General features: G+C 47.7%; 1 protein-coding gene across 2 annotated transcripts in view; it reads left to right on the plus strand.

Annotated features, from left to right (window-relative positions):
- The first annotated feature begins 9202 nt into the window (after positions 1-9202).
- BMP1 (bone morphogenetic protein 1) overlaps positions 9203-20668 on the plus strand; it is a 162450-nt gene continuing 150984 nt past the window's right edge. Inside the window, exon 1 of one of the 2 annotated variants that reach the window (XM_066639788.1) lies at positions 9203-9493. In XM_066639788.1, the coding sequence (XP_066495885.1) occupies positions 9352-9493 (142 nt within the window). In that variant the 5' untranslated portion in view covers positions 9203-9351. The remainder of the gene's footprint in view (positions 9494-20668) is intronic. The other variant, XM_066639787.1, reaches the window with a different exon arrangement.

The following is a 20668-nucleotide window of genomic DNA, read 5'->3' on the forward strand; positions in this document are numbered from 1 at the left end:
AAGGATTATAGGGTCTGTCACTCCCGAATCGGCCTTTTCAGCCACACTAGACGCTGTTCCAGAACCACCTTTCAGAGCGCGATACCAGAGTCTTTCGAGACTGAAGGTTGCCAACAACATATGGCCAAACCCTTTCTCAGGTTGGCCGTATGGGTGGGGAAGTTGCCAAATACAAATTCAGGCAAACGCTTTCTCAGGGGAAGGGAGGGTAGTTTCCTACCAGCAGGGGCTTCTAAAAATGTTGTGAGAGGACCCCCTCCCCCGTCAAACTTAGATCTAGTTTGCCTGCAAGATTCTCATTAGATTCCTGCTGTCACAGGGGTCGAAGAACCTATGGATGCTTACTCAGAAGTAAGTCCTAGTAAATGGGGCTTACTCCCAGCAAGTGTGCATAGGATTGTAGCCTTAGGGCCCAATCTTACCCAATTTTCTAGTGCTGGTGCAACTGTGCCCATGGGGCATGTGCTGTATCCTGTGGTGGGGAGGCAGTCACAGAGGCCTCCTCAAAGTATAGGAATATTTGTTCCCTTACCTCAAGGCTGCACTGCAGCTGCACCAGTGCTGGAAAGTTGGATAGGATTGGGCCCTAAGGCACCAGGGCTTTAACTTCTATTTTTCTAGCACTCCTGCCTTTTTCTCCGTTTCCCACTATACAGTAAAATTCCGAACCAAGCAAAAAATTTGTCCTGGTCAGAGTATTGTTTTCATGGCCACTTGCTGCCACAAGAGGATGGACAGTCAGGGGCAAAAAGCCATAGTTTCTAAATATTAAAATACTTTGGGAAAGCATATCACATTTGTAAGATGTTGTAGACCTCTGGCTGTGTTGCTGCTATAAGCTAACATCACAACCCTCTGGCATCTACTGTTTAGATATGTTCTGGGGTGCATGTGTTGCATTTAACCAGAAGTTGACCCTGTCAGTGGGTTTAGGGGTAGGGTTGTCAATCCTCCAAGACGGACCTGGAGTCTCGAGGAATTAGCATGAAGTGACTTCAGAATGCAATCTTAGAAACTTCAATAGCCTGCAGGAATTTCCATCACTGGGGGAGGGAGAGATCTGCAAAAATACCTCTTGTAAGAATTGGCAACCCTAGTCAGTGGTTGTCTAGGTTGGAGCGCTGGTGGGAGGGCCATCCCCATTGGGGGGGGGGGCTGGCTGAATGACCACTGAACTCCTCAGTACCAGGGCATAGTTGTAGTGCTCAGTGTGCCATAACTCAGAGCAGCTTCAGCAAACTGGTGTCAGCACTGAACTTGTAAGACTTTTTTCCAGACCTAGGCAAGTAACAGATGCACTCCGTTCATAGCAGAAGTATAATGCCCTCCTAGGGGTCCTTAAAAAATTATTACAATGAAAACATCCTGCCCAAGATTTCTTGTAATCAAAAGTTAGTATCTTTTGGTTAGGGGATTTGGAGAAGGAAGCGCAGGGAGAGAAAGAGAGAGAGAGTTGAGCTGCTAGTAGAAATGATTGATAAACTACAAAGGTACAGAATTATGTCCGAAAAGACTTGGGCTTTTAACAAGTTGCAGTTTCTAAAATGCTCATTTTCCCTTTATGGAATATGGTTTTTATTGGTGAGAATTCCCCAACACCTTGGGGCCTCTTCAAAAGCAGCAAGTAGCATCCAGCAAGCAGCGTGACACTTTCACTACTCATAAGAACTCATTACTCTCTTGCTACTATTCAGTAGCAGCCTTCCACCAATCAACTCCTAAGGATACGTAAACAGCAGGGTGGTGATGGGTAGTAGTAAGGTTGTTACCCTCCTGCTATGGGGATGTAGAAAGCTAGCAAGACAACCCAGATCTCATCAAGTGGGAGAGAATGTGGTGAAAGGAGTCCCTGGTCCTGCTCTCTGGTAGGCCAAGGAAGGGTCTGGGAGTCAAACTCATTTCATACAATGCACCAAATAGCATTCATGGCGCCTGCTGAGTGACATCGGGAAGTGACATCATTAAGCAGATGATCATCAGAAATAAACACTTTGTTCTCACATAGAAACACATTAGCTGCGAATGACTGAAGAGAAAATGCACAAATCATAATTTCAAGATATGAGAGAGCACAATTATAATGGGGGCCGGATAAATTGCTTCCAGGGTCACATCCAGCCTGTGGGACTTACGTGCGGCCCTTGCATTCGATGGCCATAGGCAAGCCACTTCCCCTCAACCTTAGTTGTAGTATGAGGATAATAATAGTCATGTACCTGACAAAGCTGTTGCAAGGATAGTATAGATGCATAGCGCTCAGAACGCAGGGTTGCCACCTCTGGGTAAAGCTGTTCCTGAAGATTCTTTTTCTTTCCAACATGACATAATGTCATTAAACCAAGGAGAACTTGGTTAAAATCTCCAGGATTGCTTTCAGTTCATCACCTGAGATTAATGCCAATTTTTGGAGAATTGGCAACCATTTGTCAGCTCAGGCAGCACTATACAAATATTAAGTAGTAGTATTAGGAGGTGCTAGCACAACTGAGATGAGATAGCTCAGGAAACAAACAAGGTCAGTAGCTCAGTTTTCTTACGTTTCACTTAATCCAGGTCTTGACACTGCAGAAACCTCCGGAATTTGGTGGAAGACAGACCATATCTAGATCTTCATCCAGGTAAGGCTGCTGAGATGTCCAGTTCAATGAGCAGGCTGGCACTAGTCCCAGGCACATCCCACAATTGGAGAGTGGGATGGGAAACGGGTTCACTCTCTTGAATGACTTCCTGGGAGTAAGACTTTGCCACTACCTGCTCAATCGCTTTACCCAAGAATGGTAAATTCAACAATAATTATCAAGAGTGGTAAGGTTCAGAGAGGACATTTTCAGTAACGGTCACACAATAGCCTCCTTCAAACCTGGTGGAATAAAACTCTTCTTAGCGAGGTATTCACAGACTCTGTTACCCAGACAGCCTGGCCACCCCTTCTGCCTTACGTAGCCATAATGGGCAAGAGTCCAGCAAACACACAGTTGACCTTGTACTTCCAGGCAGCCTGTATGTGCCTTCGTACTGAACAAACAGAATCACATCCATTACAACAGGGCAAGCAGTTGCGTCAGGATACTGCTCCCAGTATGGAGTCCAAATCAGAACAGATGCAAGCGCTTTGATCTGTCTAGTGTCTTACACGTTGGTCATAGGAGACTTCTGAGAGTTTCTCCACGTCATTTTGTGGGCCTGGATACAACAGCAGCCCTCTCATCTCTCAGAAAAGGTCCACAGCTTCAAGAGTTTGACCAGGGCTTTGATAGTACTGCCATCTATGCATGGAAAATCCCCCAGCACAGTCAATAATCCATCCAGATTCATCAGCCTCTGTGGTGGACTACTCTACTAGGTCCATCAGCTGTAGAGACACTACCAGTTACAATGTGTCTAGAACAGTGGTTCCCAAAATTTTTTCTCTTGCATACCCCTTGGCAGCCTATTTCCATAAATTTTACCCCTCACCTTATCAAAATGTTTGTAATTAATATAAATACTGTTGTTGCAAATATATGTGTTTTGAACTACTGATCCATGCATGATTACACAAATTGATGGCCAGAAGTAGCAGCTGGTGAGGCTTTTGCAGCCAGCTAGCTGCCTTTTTTCTTGCCTTGCCAGCCCCACAAGACCTGCCTTTTCCCACCACTAGTCAATTCTTTTTTCAAGTACCCCAAAGATCCTGGTAGGTACCTCTGGGGATACACGTACCCCAGGTTGGGAACCATTGGTCTAGAGTAGTGTTTCTCAACCAGTGATACTTGTACCACTGGTGGTACTTGAGGTGGTGTCTGGTGGTGCACGTGGGCTCCCCAGACCCTCTCACCTGGCAATGAGACCAGCAACACAACATAAGTGGTGATAGGAGGCTCGGCTAAGTGGGAGGAGCTCCAGTGTGTGCTTTTCTTGCTCTCTAGAAAGCCCTCCCTTCTACCCTGAGCTGCTCACCAGGGTTTGTTGCATTGTGTCTGACCTCCCAATCCAGAAGTTACTGGTGATGACATCATTGTTATAAACCAGGAGTGCCCAAACCCTGGCCCGGAGGCCATTTGCGGCCCTCAGGGACTCCCAATCTGGCCCGCGGGGAGCCTCCAGTCTCCAATGAGCGTCTGGCCCTCTGGAGACTTGCTGGAGCCCATGCTGGCCCGACGCAACTGCTCTCAGCATGAGGGCGACTGTTTTGACCTCTCATGTGAGCTGTGGGACAAGGGCTCCCTCCACTGCTTGCTGTTCCACATCTGTGATGCAGCAGCGGCAGCAAAGGAAAGGCCAGCCTTGCTTTGTGCAAGGCCTTTTATAGGCCTTGAGCTATTGAAAGACCTTCACTAATTCATATAAGTTCCATCTCTAATATACTCATTTAAGTACATTTGAAATGTAAATTAATTCTTTTTTCCCAGCCCCTGACATGGTGTCAGAGAGATGATGTGGCCCTCCTGCCAAAAAGTTTGGACACCCCTGTTATAAACCAAGACAACCCATGGTTGTTATGGTGTCTTTGACATCCTGAGCTACAATAGACAAAGGGGCATCGGTGTGGGTGCTGAAAGGCAATAAGTAGGGGGACCTGACAAAGATTGTCTCTGCCAGCTCAGATAGGGAGGTAGTTGGGCAGAGGGATGAATGGTGCTCCAACAAAATGCCAAATACTTTGGTCATCCACGGCTTGGTGCAGATGCTCAAAATGAGATGACCACTTGTGTGGAACAGGAATGCTTTTCAAAATGGGGTCTGGAAATTTCTAATTATCCCCCATTCTTCCTTTCCTGTTGTCCTACCAATTCAGCCTCCTCCATATTCAAACAATTGAGAGCAAACACCTTGTTGCAACCAGAGTGCCACACTTTGACCTGTAGGTGTCACCCACAGTCAAGTTACTAGTGTAGTTCACAGGGTCCGGTCTGGCAATATCCCTTTCCTTGCAAACAAATGGCTAACCTTGAACCTAAAGCTGCACATGAAATATCCGTGCATGCTTGTTTTTTCAGTGCATGAGCTCCAGCCTGTGCCAGCATTTGCAAACCTCTAGCTACCAGTGGAGGCTTCCTGGACAGGCCTTCCTTTAAGAATACTAAGCAGGAAGAAGTTCCACAGGTGGGACTTTGCCTGTGACACTGCAGTAGCAATGGGAGAAACAGATATGTGCTCTAACTGCCCACAACTTGGCTATTAAACACCTTCCTGAATGCTAAGGTGGGAGGGGGGGCTCTGCTGCAAAACCTCACATTTCCCCCTGCCTCTCAGCTGCTTAAACACAGAGGAGCCCTTGCTGAGTAAGGAACTCTTACTCCTTTTCCCTGTGCTGTGACTAAAGCAAAAACACAAATTTAGGGCACAATCCTAACCAGGTCTACTCAGAAGTAAGTCTTATTTGGTTCAATGGGGCTTACTGTCAGGAAAGTGTGGTTAGGATTGCAGTCTTAGCCCCATAAGAATTGCCCTAAGACTTGTCTTATTCACATGGGAAAATTGGATTCAGTTTGGAATGAAGAATTAACCACTTCACAGGAGATGATTTCATGCCCAGCAGTGGCTCAACCATGAGAGATGAAAAATGGGAGAGAATTCCAGAGAGAATGCCTCTCTTCAAGTTCCAGAGAGAATGCCTCTGGTTGAGACAATGTGTCAGCCTGACAATTCAAGCATCTGGGTTAGATGGAACTGCTATACCACTTTGCAAGGTCCACTTATTGCAAGTACCACCAGAAGTCAGGGGTGATAAGATCATTGCCAATCTGATACTTCCAGATTGGGAAGCCAGACACGAAGCATTAAACACTGGTAAACTGGTTTGTTGGCAACCTTTAGTCTCGAAAGACTATGGTATAAGCCTACAGCACCAGGTATACCCAGGCGGTCTCCCATCCAAGTACTCACCAGGCCTGAGCCTGCTTAGCTTCCGAGATCAGACGAGATCGGGAGATAGTGTTCAGTATAGGGAGATGGTTGGCAACCTTCAGTCTCGAAAGACTATGGTAGAAGCCTACAGCACCAGGTATACCCAGGCGGTCTCCCATCCAAGTACTAACCAGGCCTGACCCTGCTTAGCTTCCGTGATCAGATGAGATCAGCTTTGTGCAGGGTAAGAGGCTCAGGGTAAATGGGAGGGCTTTTTCAAGTGCTTGAAAAGCGCACACTAGACCTCTGCCTGCCGAGCCAAGCCCCCTACCACTGCTTTGTCGTGTTGTGTTGCTGGTCTCACTACTAGGTGATGGAGGTATGGGGGTTCCGTGAGTACCACCAGGCACCACTTCAAGTTCCACTGGTGGTACAAGTACCACTGGTTAAGAAACATTGCTTTAAGTGTGGGCAAGCTTCTTGGGTTCAGCCCAAATAAGTGGAAAGAATGCTTTCATCACCACGTGATGTCCAACTGAGTGGTGCAGTTTTTAAGTGTCTATCTAAACAGTTTCATACTTTAAACAGACCCTGATCATTCTCAGGGGCGACGTCAAGCCAATTGGACCAATTGCTCCCAACTGGGCCCCATGCCTAAGGAGGCCCTGCACTAGAACAATCTACTCTAGTCTTGTATGTAATTTTGTATTAAAATGTACTCAAATCCATTGGGTCCATTAACTCATATGCACTTTCAAGGCATAGATTTTGATTGCTTTCCATTCTACCATAGAGATCTAAAGTACACCAAAAATTTTATTTATATCTCTAAGATTCTACAGACCTTGGTTGTGAACCAAAAATGTTTCTATTTGGGCCCCAAAGCTGTTGAAGCCGTCCCTGTTCATTCTAACCCTTCATTTCCGCAAGGGTCAGGTATTGTATATTTAAAATTTTCCCAAATCCATTAACCTCTCAATACTACTTCTCAATACTACAAAATTTGTGCATGCTTCCTCTGAATTAGTTTAACTGCTTTTTGTTATTATTGCTTTATCTTTGGTCATTGTCTGTTGTTCTAATTGTAAGTTCCTTTGGGTTGCCTTATAAGTAAGAACAGTATGGTACAAAAGTTTTAAAATAAAATTTAAAAAAATGCCAAAAATTTTAAGAAACGAAAAATTTGTCTTGCCATTTAAAATACTGATGCATTCTTAAAATAATGTATAATAGCCTGTTGCATGTTTTACAACAAAAATATATGCTTTTAGACACAAACACACCCCGCACACAAAAGTAATCTCTCTCGACATTTTTGATAACTTTTATTAATCTTACGTTCTGGTATAGTACCACACACAAGAATCAAATCACAAAATATTTGTTTCCCTATAGCTGTGTTTCTCAAACTGTGGGTCAGGACCCAATAGGTGGGTCACGAGCCAATTTCAGGTGAGTCCCCATTCATTTATTTTTTAATAGACTTGATACTACCATGTGATGTGACTGCACTGGGGGAAATGTTACAGGTCTGTACTTTGAACTGGCTATTATGCATATCAGCCTTTGTCCTCCGCCAAACCACTTCACATGGTCCACCTATTCAATATACCACCTGAAGTAACTAGCGATGACATCATTGCCGATTACTTCTGGGTTGGGAGGCCAGATGCGATGTGACAAACACCAGGAAGAGGCTCAGGGTGGACAGGTGGGTTTTTCGAGCACGGAAAGGCATGCTTTGGAGCCCCCTACCACTCTTTGTTGGGTCGCGTTCCTGGTCTCGCTGCTGGGCAGCAGGTGTCCAGGGGTCCTGAGACTACCATCAGACACCACCTAACGTACACCGGTGGTACCAGTATCGCTGGTTGAGAATCACTGATGTTTTCAACAGTGATAGTTGATTGTGGATGACAGGACTGCAATGATAGTTAACTCCCAGATGAGTGTGGATAGGACTGCAGCCTTTGGGATGTTTGGAGAATTTTTAAAAAACAGATCAGCAACGGCTTGGGAGGGTTAGGAGGATTCTCTATTTTAAATAAATTTTTATACTTATTGTAAACTTTTGATTGATTTGATTTTGTTGTATTGGACTGGTGCTAAACTTTTCCTGCCCGATGATGTCACTTCCAGCCATGACATCACTCCCAGGTTAATGACATCGCTTCTCCCGACAGATTGTCATTCTTGAAAAATGGCCCCGGTGCTAGCATGTTTGAGAACCACTGGGCCCTCTAGAAATCAGCAACGGCGCTCCAGGGCAAAGCCAGCCTGTGGTCGGCTTTGGCTGCCACATCAAAACCTGGCTCAGTGGCACTCTGTGTGTGTTTGTGTGTGTGTTGGGGGAGAGTTCACGTGTGCACACAAGTGGAGCAGTGCAAAGGTAAGGCGTGGGGGCCCTGATGGGTCACCACTTTGGCAAGCCAAAGCAATATGGAATATATAGAGTGGTGGGGGGGGAATCCTTCTTTCCATGGCGTGGCATCCCTGGGCCATCCAACTCCTATGCTTTTGTTCCTAAGATGCAGCCCTGCAGGAGGCTACGCTGGGGGGGGGGGGAAACTCAGCAGCCCCAGCTCTGCAAACAGGACCCCCCCCGGGTATCCAGACGTACCCAGTGTCAGGGAGGGTGCAGGGGGATGCCTTTGCTTTGCAAACCCCCAGCTGGAACAGCTCCTGCTCCATCATCTCTCTCCCTCCTCCTCCCCCCCCCGTGAAAAAGGGTCTCCAGATGACTCTGCAGCACCCCATTTGTGCCGCCCCCCCAGGAAGCGCATGTGCTCCTCTCCCCCACCCGGCCACACTTTGGGTGATGCAACCTTTGGCTTCCCTGCCCATCGCAGGAGGGCATGTGCAGAGCTGCAGGTCTCCGCTCTGTCCTGGGATGCCCTTTTCTCCCCTTCCCCCAGTGGAGGAGTTTCTGCAGGTTTCCCGGGGAAAACCCATGCAAAGCAGTGGGGGGAAGGGGGCCGAGAGATCATCCCCAGCTTTGTCCACGTCCCCAGATCTCCCTCCCTCCCTCCCTCCCCCTGTCTTTGGGCCAGCAGGAAACTTCGCAGGGGGCCTCCTCGCCTGCTCCTTGGGGGTCCGCACTCCCCTCTGTCCCCACGATCGTGCAGGGCAGGCAGCCACCGGACCGGCCCAGGAGGGGGGGGGATGTGTGGAGGAGGAGGAAGAGGATGTGCCTGTCCATGGTGGGTGAGCAGAAGCATCATCTCCCGGAGGCTGCCAAGCCTGCTGGTCTCCCCCCGTTGCCGCTGGCCCCGTTCCCAGCCAGGGCTGTGCTGTGATCAAACCCTCCAGCTTGGAGGGGGCTGAGCTCTTGCGCTTGAACCCGCCTCCACCAGATCTCATTTCCCTACAGGGGGAAAAAAAAGAGTGAGAGAGAGAGAGAGAGAGGAGAGGGGGGGAATACCTCCCACCTCTTTCCATTTCTCTTTCCCCCCCTCCCCTTTCCCACTCCTGTTTTTTTTTGACCCCCCTTCCAGATCCGTGGAGCATTTCCCAGGACCTGCCAGCATGCCTGCATCCAGGGGGGGGCTGCTGTTCCTTTCCTTCCTGGTCCTGGGACAAGCCCTGGATTTCCCAGATTACAGCTATGTCCTGGAGGAAGAGGAAGACAACACCGATCCCATTGACTACAAGGACCCTTGCAAAGCTGGTAAGGGGCCCGGGCTGGGAATGCGGGGTGGAAGCAGGACACCCCCCTAGACACGCTCCGGCTCCCATGAACTTATTTTTTGCAAATGTCTTCCTTTATATATATATATATATATTTAAAAAAAAATGGTTATTGTTATTATTGTTGTTGTTGGGGGTGGGCAGGAAGGAGGCGATGGTCTTTTGTGTGCACCCAGGCTCTGGAAAGGGCAGAGGGGCTTGTTGAACCTGGGTCATTCACATTGCCTGGTTGGCAGGGCAGCTTGCAGACAAAAGAAAAGAGGAAAGTTTTTCCTTCCCCCCTTCTCTCTCTCTCTCTCTCCTCTGCCTTCTTCCTCCCTTTCTCCTCTCTGTTGTACAAGAACTCTTGAGCTTGAAAGTTCAGGCTGAGATTTCAAAGTCAGGATTAGGTGGGAGAGGTTTCCCAGCCACCCCACTTGGACCCACAAGGAAATCCAATTGTCTCTCCCCTCTGCAAATTAAGTTTATCTTCCGCATCTCCTAACACTTATTTCATGTGTGGTGTGTTGGGAGTTCTTTGTGTGATGGCCTTAGCAGGAGGCCTGTAAGTGTCTGCTGAAGGGGGATAGGGTGGGGGGGTGGAGGTTGCCTGTGGGTTGGCAGAAAGTAAACAGGCGCTGTATGAGGGATCTAGGTGAGGAACTTGGCAGGATGCACCCCGGGGAGAGACATCTGTTTATGCTTTCAAGGTGAAGGGCAGCCTGTGTGCGCACTGGACCGACTCACCTTCTTTGCCCCTGGAACATTCCCTCTTTCGAAGCAGCCTCCCAGCGGCTTACGGGGCACTAGCTGTCAAAAGAGGCAAGTTTCTCAGACCCAGAAGGATTTTAAACAGGACGTCCAGCCCCTGCTGCTCAGGCCTACCACTGCTGCACGAGAGTTAGCTGGTGAGAGTTGGGGTGCAGATGCACCTGTGTGTTGTGTTGTACAATATTCCCAGGTAGCGGGAGTTCTTACTCATTTCCCCCCCCCCCATGCTATGTTGTGATGCATATCCCATAACTCCCTGAACCATCCACACTAACAGGGAAAACCTGACCCTGAGGATTTCGCTGCCCACAGCGGGCTTTGTTGGCCACATGGACCACTGTGGGACACCATGCAAATTGCAAAATTCTGCTCACGTGTTGAGCAGGGGTCAGGCTTACTGGATCAGAGCGACTGTTTCAGCAACGCAGAAGCCTCTAGACATGCCTGTAAATAAAGGGCCAGGTTCTTCCTCACTAGCCTACAGGGGTGTAATTCCGTCAAACCTGTGCTTTGCCGAACAGTGTTTTGCAGTGCAACCTTATGTGTGTCTACTCGTAAGTAAATCCCATTTAATTCAATGGAGTTTACTCCCAGGAAAGTGGGTATAGGATTGCAGCCCAAATCCCCACTACTACTACTATGGCGGAACTCTTAGTGACTTTTGCCAGTGTCATCTGAATCGATTGTTGAAGGCTCCAAAGGCTTTTAGGTTTTGCTTTTTAGTTTCATTCAAAAAAGGACTCAAGAGAGAGAAAAGTTTGACAGATGATGGAAATGTGCGTTTGGACAGTAATGGCAGAATATTTGATGCATAGGGTTTTTTTTTTTTAATTTTTGGGGTGGCTACATGTGTGTGTTTCAAATGTCCTTAAAGTGAGCATGAGCACAGAAGTCATAAGATACCTCTAGAGCAGTGATTCTCAACCAGTGGTACGGGTACTACCAGCGGGACTTGAGGTGGTGTCTGGTTGTACTTGCAGGACCCCTGGACCCTCCCACCCTGCAGAAAGACCAGGAATGTAACACAACAAATAGTGGCAGGATGCTCCGAAGCATGGACCCTCAGTATCCAAGGGGGATTGGCCCATGATCCCCTGTAGATACCGAAATCCGTGATGCCAAAATCCACATGGGAGGCAGGATTGCGGTGCTGCAGTAACTTACCCGGAGGCCGCGTTAGGCCCTCTGGAGGTCGCACCAGCCTCCTCAGAGGGCCTCTCGGAAGCCACTTCTGGTTTGCACCTGTGACTTCTGGTCACGTCTCAGAACAAAATGAGTTCCTAAAGTAATTGGAAGAGGCTCTGAAAGTGCTTTGTTTTGCTACGTCTGTACAGAATAGCCAACTGTGGTGGACATCATCCTCATGCTATTATAAGGGACTTTTGGGGTCCAAGATGGTGTCAGACAGTCAGAGGTCAGATTCTAGTATGGCAGATGGGGATACAGAGAGGAGATTGTGGTCGAGGCCAAATAGCCAGTTTCTGGATCGGAGGTCCTTGGAGATCTGAGGATGAGGGGCATATGACATGGTCAAGGAGAGACTGCTAATCGGATTCCAGCTGGCAACAAGGAAGTAAGGCATGAGTCTGCTTATCTCGTATCTCCAAGGACAAGTTGCCTTGGGACTCAAACCCAGCAGAGTTCTACAAAAAAGCCCTGTTGACTCCCCAGGTCACCTGAGTCATCTTGGGCTGGCTGGTTTGCTGTGGTTTCCCATCTTACCGCTGTCGGTGGACAGGAAACTGAGACTCAGCCAGTCCCTCTCCTTGTAAGGTGTTTTCATGGCACAGGAGTAAGTTGAGTGGGTTTCACTGTCAGATCTCCTGGCTTAAGTCCCACCGCCCTTACATTTGGACTCTGAAGCACTTCGGTGTCACCCACAGCTGCTATTAGTAATTTTCTAAACAATAAAACCCCTTTACTACTGCGGTGAAACCCCATGGGAGGGCTCACTGGGACAATTCGTTGTCTTGCTGTAAGCAACAGCACAGACAAAGAGTAAAGCTATCTGCAGTTTTGCAGTTAACAAGCAAAAGGCTGAGTCTGCTCACCTTAGACTGCAGCCCCCCAAATAGATCAGTTACTTATATAGTTGTAGGTAGACACACACAGATGGCATATAGTGAAAAAGTTAAAGCTAAACGATGCACAGGAAACTGTTTGGCTGCCCAGGGTTAGGGTTTTCCTTGATGTATCTTGTGACGGCAAAACCTTTCATGTGTGGGATTCACCTGTGATCCCTTCCAACTTTAGCTTGGTAACCACATCAAGCAACATCAAGCAAGAGTATGTTTTGACCAGGGGCGGATCCAAGGGCGGCCTTGGGTGTGTGCCCCCCTCAAACTGTTACCAGTGGGGAAGGGTGCCCACCAGGATGGGAGGCAGCCCAAGCACAGCTGGAAGCTTTGGTCTACCCACCTGGAAGAGGCAGAGTTGGAGCCCAGGTCTACCCAGCAGGTAGACCTGGGCTCCAAGTCCAAGCGGGAGCCCAGGTCTACCTGCCCAGCAAACCTCGACCATGGAGGCCAGTTCAACTGGCCTAGGTCTGCCCGCCTGAAAGAGGTGGCTCCAGAGGGCAGTCGGAATGAGAGTCCAGGTCTGCCTGGCAGTTAGATCTGGCCTCCAAGTGGGAGCCCAGGTCTACTTGTCCAACAAACCTTGGCTGCAGAGACCAAAGTACAACCGGGAGCCCAGGTCTACCCAGCTGGTTAACATGGGCTCTGGAGTTAAGGTAGTGCCCACTCTCCCAAACACCAACACTGGATCCGCCCCTGGTTTTGACTAGTCTCGACCAAGCAATATATGTGCTGTGGTGTTATAACTAGCCAGCCCTTGATCTTTAAGATCTCGTCTGCTCTGGACACTTGTGTGAACCTTGTCATTCTAATTTTATCTTAAGAGCAGTTTCATGTCAGCAAATGTCTCAGCAAGCATGGTGGCTTTTCTTGGCCATTTTGTTTGGCCTCGTGTTCAAGCATTGCAGTGACCATTATAGAGCTTTGCTAAGCTGTGGCGTTACACTTAGCTTGCCCCAGCCGACCTCAGATCCTTCCATAGCACTACTAGTAAGCTTTTAGACTAGTGGTTCCCAACCTTTAGGGACCATGGGCCACTGAGGCACAAACTAGAATTGTTGGACTACATCCAACCCTGTGGGCCGAGAACTGGACTGGAGCTGTCCCGCTATGTCTGTGCTCTGGCGAGCCAGCAAGGGAGCATATGCTCCTGCAGCTTCTGGCTGGCTCTTCCAAGATTGCCTGGCTGCCATGCCACTCAGAGTTTGCACATGGCTGTCAGCTCTGCTCGGCCTTCCATGGTGTGGCTTGACGGCCAGCTCCGCGGCCAGACAGACCCAGAAGAGCTGGCTGCAAGAGCACATATCTCTTGCCTCTCTCAGTGAGGGAGCACACCAGCAGGCCTTTTGCAGCTGCATCCGGATCTTCTGCAGCATGCCAACCATGATTCCATTTGCCTCTGGGTCACCCAAGATTATACTGGAGCTCACACGAGAGCTGGGCGGCCCCAGAAGTGATTGGTTTACAGGTGCAGCCCAGAGAAGTTGAGGCTGGCTTATGGGGTGACACCATACCATCCGTGGGGATGATGGCCACACCAGGAGTCACCCCCCTCGGGACACCGCTAATCAGAAGCACTTATTAAAATTACCAAAGGCTGATCACTCTTTTTTGAGAGACCTTGTGGACCACTTTTCAGGTTCTTGTGGACCTCATGTGGTTGGCAACCACTGTTCTAGACTTTATACCTGTTGTAACAAATGTGAAACTATGGCTTTGTTTACATTTTTTGGTTAACAGAAGTCACATAAGAGCTTCTTAGGGTGAACCCTGGTCAGGGTGACAAATTCTCTTCTTATGATGCCCTCTCATTTGTTCTGATGAGCTTTGGTTTGTGTTAAGCGGGCAGTTTTTTTTTGGTAGCCCCTATACCATAATCTTTTGAGACTGAAGGTTGCCAACCAAACATGTCAGAAGAGGCTGACAGCTCCCAAGCTGCTGCTCTGCTCAGTAATCAGAACTTGAAAGAAGGACAAGGGTATTGTTCAGAGCAATTGCCACCTAGCTGGTTTTCAATCAGACCTTCCATTTTCATGAATTGTTCAATAACAGCGCAATTGCTTAGCAGCATTCACTGTTGTCATCAAGCCAGCACTGACAGCAGACAGTGAAATACAGTCTAGTCTTAGGGAAATTTAGTTTATACTGTATAATCATGGGTAAGGCAAGATATTGATGGTATGTAATTCGAGTGAGATTATTAATTTTGATATCTTAAAGCATTCAGGCAAGTGGACCGAGTATCTGCATGGAGGTGTACAGACAAGGAGAGAGAAAGAGAGACCAAACAAACAAAAGCTGCCACAAGTATGGAAAGAGAACATGGGTAGATTCCCTAGCCGAATAACTGCTAAGAAACAACATCATCCATGTGTTTTAAAATAAAGCACCTCATATTTTATCCATGCATCCAGAAACTCCCCTTCATCTAAACACAATTAGCTCATTAACAATGATTCATGTTTTTTTTTAAAGCTCAGCTCAGAGAGCTGCTTTGCATTTACATATAAATGAATTCGCATAAGGAGATATGTAAATTTTTTTTCCTCTGGGAATCATGACATCCCAAAGGCTCAGCTTATCCTGGGGTGTCTTCTAAGGTATAGCCACAAGGTTATTTGATGTGGATCAATACCTCCTTAACACGCTTCAACTCGTAGACCTAGTCAACGCAGTTGAGAATGAATTGCTTTCCCTCACGCTTTAGGGTCTGTTCATGTAAGAAATGTGGGTACCAGTCAAGCTTGAGCACTTGAGAGCAGAGAAACTAGCAGACAGAATGGTCATTTTTGAGGGTGCATAATGCAGTGTATCGGCACACTTCTTAAAAGTGAGGTCAATATTTTGTCAGCCAAATAAGTACAGTTGGCAGGTGAGCTTTCTTAACAGGTATAAAGTCCTGCACATTTCGAAGGGCTGAGCGTGGTGTGGTTGCTGTAAGTCAGGGGTGCTCACACTTTTTTTGCTTGAGAGCTACTTTGAAACCCAGCAAGGCCAGGAGATCTACCAGGGGGAAGGAAGCGTCTGACAGACACCCCCTTTGATGTATGGAGCCCCTGCTGGACCAGGTCAGAGGAGGCCCACAGTGTGCCCCACAGTGGCCCACCAGATGCTTCAGGAAGCACACAGGAGGCCTCTCCTCTCTCCCCATCCCACATACTGAGGGCAGCCACAGGTCCCCCCAAGAGGCACAGCCACCCACTTTAGCTCCTGCTCTTCCAGCATGCAGCCACTAAACTGATGAAACTGACTAGAGTCTAGTCAGTTGCATGGGTTTTGTTGCTGCATGCCTGAAGAGCAGCTAAAGTGTCAGTTTCAGTGTCAGTTTAGTGTCAGCTAAATATGTCAGTTTTGTCTAGTCACTAGCCGAAACTGACATATTAACAGTTTGGAGAGACAGGGCTCCGCTATCTACTCATTTTGCCTCGTGATCTACCGGTAGTTCGCGATCCACCTATTGAGCACCCCTGCTGTAAGTAATACACATTCTCACTGAATAAATCTTATACCTTAAACAAACCTTCAGACTGCCATGATGTCCAGTCTGTATAGCTGAATCTGGTTATCTTGTCTATAGGTTACTTGTCAAACATATACCCTTGTCACAGGCCAAAAGCAATCTACATCATACAGCAGGTTTTGTGGTCACAAGCTGGCTTAGGCTTCAGGTGTGTGAAAGCACTTCTTCCTCTGTCTCAGCTTGTCTCTGAATTCTGGAAGGGGTTCCTAATTTTCTGCTCTGCAAATTGAGTCCCCCCCCTCCTGACCCACTATGCACCCCTCGTTTTTTGCCTTGCTGTCCTCTCCCAACCCCCCTGCTCTCCCAGGTGCTGGATGGAATGGGCGGCCACCACCAGACCTATGCTGTATCTCTACATTGCTCAACAAGATTGCGTTGCGAAGGCTGAATCGGAGGCTGCCCTGGTTTCCCATCTGGAGAGCAGTTGTTGTCCAGAGCCAGTTCTTACACTATGTATACAGCCCACACAGGCAAGACATTATTTGCAAGCCTGCCCTAGCTGATTGCAATGCAAAGTAGCAGGGTGGCTCTGCGGTGCAAAGGAAGGGGTGGCACATGCATAATGTGGTATTGCCCTGTAAATCACTGTAAGTGGTAAGACATCAAGCTCACAGAACATCTTGAACTATGGTCTGAGAGAGAGCAGGTGGAGATTTAACCACTTAACTCTGGCCAAAGGAGGAAAGCCACAAAAGCCATGTTTGTTTGTTTGTTTAGCTGCTTTTATATATTCCAGGCAGGAGGTCTGGTCTAGAGGGTAGAGCCTCCATTTGCCTGAAGATTAACATCCACAAGGTCGCCAGTTCGAGGCCACCGGCACCGTGCGACCTTGAAGCAGCTGGCAAGCTGCAGCTGAGCTGTTCCATCTGCTCGGAGTGTGGGAGGATGGAGGCCAGAATGTTAAACCAGATCGGAGTGTAACACCTTGAATGTAGTGGTTCTTGAAAGAAAGAACCTTCTTTCAATTTGTAAAAATCCCTGCGTGGATTTAATAAGCCTGCCTGTGTAAACCGCCTTGAATAAAGTCTTGAATAAAGACCAAGAAAGGCGGTATATAAATACCTGTATTATTATTATTATTATTATTCCCTTTTCTGCCTCAGCATTCAAAGCAGTTTTCAGTTGCGCTAATAATAAGTCAAAAAACATCCGCTGACCCCTAAAAAGACTTGCATGTCCAGCTCCCTTGGTACAGGCGGGACCTCGGTATCCACGGATTTGACTCACCGTTGATACTGAGGTCCACCTTTCAATGCCTTGTAACAAGAGAAAAAAGCACCAAAGTCCAATTTCCTACCTTTACGCTATTAAATAATTATAATTCATTCCATCAGACTCTATTATTCATCCCATCTAGTGGCTGAATGCAGTACAGTGACTATACTGATGCATTCTGGGGTGTCAATAGAGGAGCATGAAACCTGGAAGTAGGTCTTTAAAGCCATTTTTCCACTGATTTAGTATCCACGGATTTTTTTTTAGGGAACAAACCCAGTGGATAACAAAGCAAGACCTGTTAGTTTGAACTCTGAACAATGAAGAGAACTTGCTTTTGCTTTTGCTTGTCTGCAAACCATCTTTCTCTTGCCCTGCCCGTCTCTGCACTATCCCACCCTCAGCTGCATAGAAGAACCAGGTCAGGCAGGTTATCACACCACAACTATCACTAGTATCCCTTTACTGCAATTGACCCTTCATTAGGAATGACTACATTTACTGGGGCGGGAAAGTTGCTACCTGTGCATGGTGGCCGCAGTCTCCATACTGCATTGAATGCTGAGATGCGTGGCAAAGCAAGTGCAGTGGGGTGTACATGCATGCATGTGATGCATCCTTCCACACAGCCGTGCATGCAGAATTCTCCCACAGATCCTCTTGGAAGGATACAATGCAGATGCTTATAAAAGGAGATAGTTGGTTTTATAGAATCAGACAGTAGGGAGGGCCATCTGGTCCCACCTCCTGCTGAGAGGCAGAACCGTCTGTTTGCTCGTCACCCCCACCCACCCCCAGATACAGATCAACCCCCACAATTTAAACCACAGTGTGCCAGAAACAAAGAGCAGCTCTGCTGTGCCGTCTCCTGGAATTCCTTCAACATGTGAGGCGATCTGCTGTCTTTGTTGCTTGGCCTGCATTCATAAAATTCATAAAAACAAAAAATGGGGAGCGGGAGAATTTGGTAGTGGGTTTATCATCTTACCCCAAAGATGGCTGCCACGTTGGTTTTGAGGTGCCAGTAATAGCATACTAGTGTATGCCGCATGGCTAACCAGCCAAGTTAGAGAGGCTGTGAAGGGCAAGGAAGCTTCCTTCCGTAAATGGAAGTCTTGCCCTAATGAGGAGAATAAAAAGGAGCATAAACTGTGGCAAAAGAAATGTAAGAAGGTGATACTGGAGGCCAAGCGAGACTATGAGGAACGCATGGCCAGCAACATTAAGGGGAATAATAAAAGCTTCTTCAAATATGTTAGAAGCAGGAAACCCGCCAGAGAAGCGGTTGGCCCTCTGGATGGTGAGGGAGGGAAAGGGGAGATAAAAGGAGACTTAGAGATGGCAGAGAAATTAAATGAGTTCTTTGCATCTGTCTTCACGGCAGAAGACCTCGGGCAGATACCGCTGCCCGAACGGCCCCACCTGACCGAGGAGTTAAGTCAGATAGAGGTTAAAAGAGAAGATGTTTCAGACCTCATTGATAAATTAAAGATCAATAAGTCACCGGGCCCTGATGGCATCCACCCAAGAGTTATTAAGGAATTGAAGAATGAAGTTGCAGACCTCTTGACTAAGGTATGCAACTTGTCCCTCAAAACGGCCATGGTGCCAGAAGATTGGAGGATAGCAAATGTCACGCCTATTTTTGAAAAGGGAAAGAGGGGGGACTCGGGAAACTATAGGCTGGTCAGCCTAACATCCATACCGGGTAAGATGGTGGAATGCCTCATCAAAGATAGGATCTCAAAACACATAGACGAACAGGCCTTGCTGAGGGAGAGTCAGCATGGCTTCTGTAAGGGTAAGTCTTGCCTCACGAACCTTATAGAATTCTTTGAAAAGGTCAACAGGCATGTGGATGCGGGAGAACCCGTGGACATTATATATCTGGACTTTCAGAAGGCATTTGACACGGTCCCTCACCAAAGACTACTGAAAAAACTTCACAGTCAGGGAATTAGAGGACAGGTCCTCTCGTGGATTGAGAACTGGTTGGAGGCCAGAAAGCAGAGAGTGGGTGTCAATGGGCAATTTTCACAATGGAGAGAGGTGAAAAGCGGTGTGCCCCAAGGATCTGTCCTGGGACCGGTGCTTTTCAACCTCTTCATAAATGACCTGGAGACAGGGTTGAGCAGTGAAGTGGCTAAGTTTGCAGACGACACCAAACTTTTCCGAGTGGTGAAGACCAGAAGTGATTGTGAGGAGCTCCAAAAGGATCTCTCCAGACTGGCAGAATGGGCAGCAAAATGGCAGATGCGCTTCAATGTCAGTAAGTGTAAAGTCATGCACATTGGGGCAAAAAATCAAAACTTTAGATATAGGCTGATGGGTTCTGAGCTGTCTGTCACAGATCAGGAGAGAGATCTTGGGGTGGTGGTGGACAGGTCGATGAAAGTGTCGACCCAATGTGCGGCGGCAGTAAAGAAGGCCAATTCTATGCTTGGGATCATTAGGAAGGGTATTGAGAACAAAACGGCTAGTATTATAATGCCGTTGTACAAATCTATGGTAAGGCCACACCTGGAGTATTGTGTCCAGTTCTGGTTGCCGCATCTCAAAAAAGACATAGTGGAAATGGAAAAGGTGCAAAAGAGAGCGACTAAGATGATTACGGGGCTGGGGCACCTTCCTTATGAAGAAAGGCTACGGCGTTTGGGCCTCTTCAGCCTAGAAAAGAGACGCCTGAGGGGGGACATGATTGAGACATACAAAATTATGCAGGGGATGGACAGAGTGGATAGGGAGATGCTCTTTACACTCTCACATAATACCAGAACCAGGGGACATCCACTAAAATTGAGTGTTGGGCGGGTTAGGACAGACAAAAGAAAATATTTCTTTACTCAGCGTGTGGTCGGTCTGTGGAACTCCTTGCCACAGGATGTGGTGATGGCGTCTAGCCTAGACGCCTTTAAAAGGGGATTGGACAAGTTTCTGGAGGAAAAATCCATTATGGGGTACAAGCCAGGATGTGTATGCGCAACCTCCTGATTTTAGAAATGGGTTATGTCAGAATGCCAGATGTAGGGGAGGGCACCAGGATGAGGTCTCTTGTTATCTGGTGTGCTCCCTGGGGCATTTGGTGGGCCGCTGTGAGATACAGGAAGCTGGACTAGATGGGCCTATGGCCTGATCCAGTGGGGCTGTTCTTATGTTCTTATGTTCTTATGTTCATAAGGCATGAGTTGCCACTTGTTGCATGTGCGTCAAGGCTCCTCTCTGACACACCATGTGCATTGCAGCTCATAGGCCATAAATCAGGGGCTCCAACTAGTCAAATAACGGAGGGAAATGTTACCAAACAGTGTCCCTGATGCTTGCTTCAGTAAGCAGCGAAGATCCCTGCTACTCACTTGCTGCAGGCATTGCTGCAAATCCTTGGGGACTTGTGCCAATCAGATCAGGGTGTCACAGGGGTGAAGGGAAGGGATGTTACAAGGAGGCGAGTTCAAAGACCTTCAGGTTTTTTATTTTTTTCCTTTTTCCTGTTAAATCAACAGTGTGAACAGGAATGGTGGTGTGGGGCAAGCCTCCTTTTGTGTGACCCAGAGGCTATGGCCTGAAGGTTCTTGAAACTAAGTTGATAACCGCCATA

Source organism: Tiliqua scincoides, chromosome 11, assembly GCF_035046505.1.
Source record: "Tiliqua scincoides isolate rTilSci1 chromosome 11, rTilSci1.hap2, whole genome shotgun sequence".
Taxonomy (NCBI): Eukaryota; Metazoa; Chordata; class Lepidosauria; order Squamata; family Scincidae; genus Tiliqua; species Tiliqua scincoides.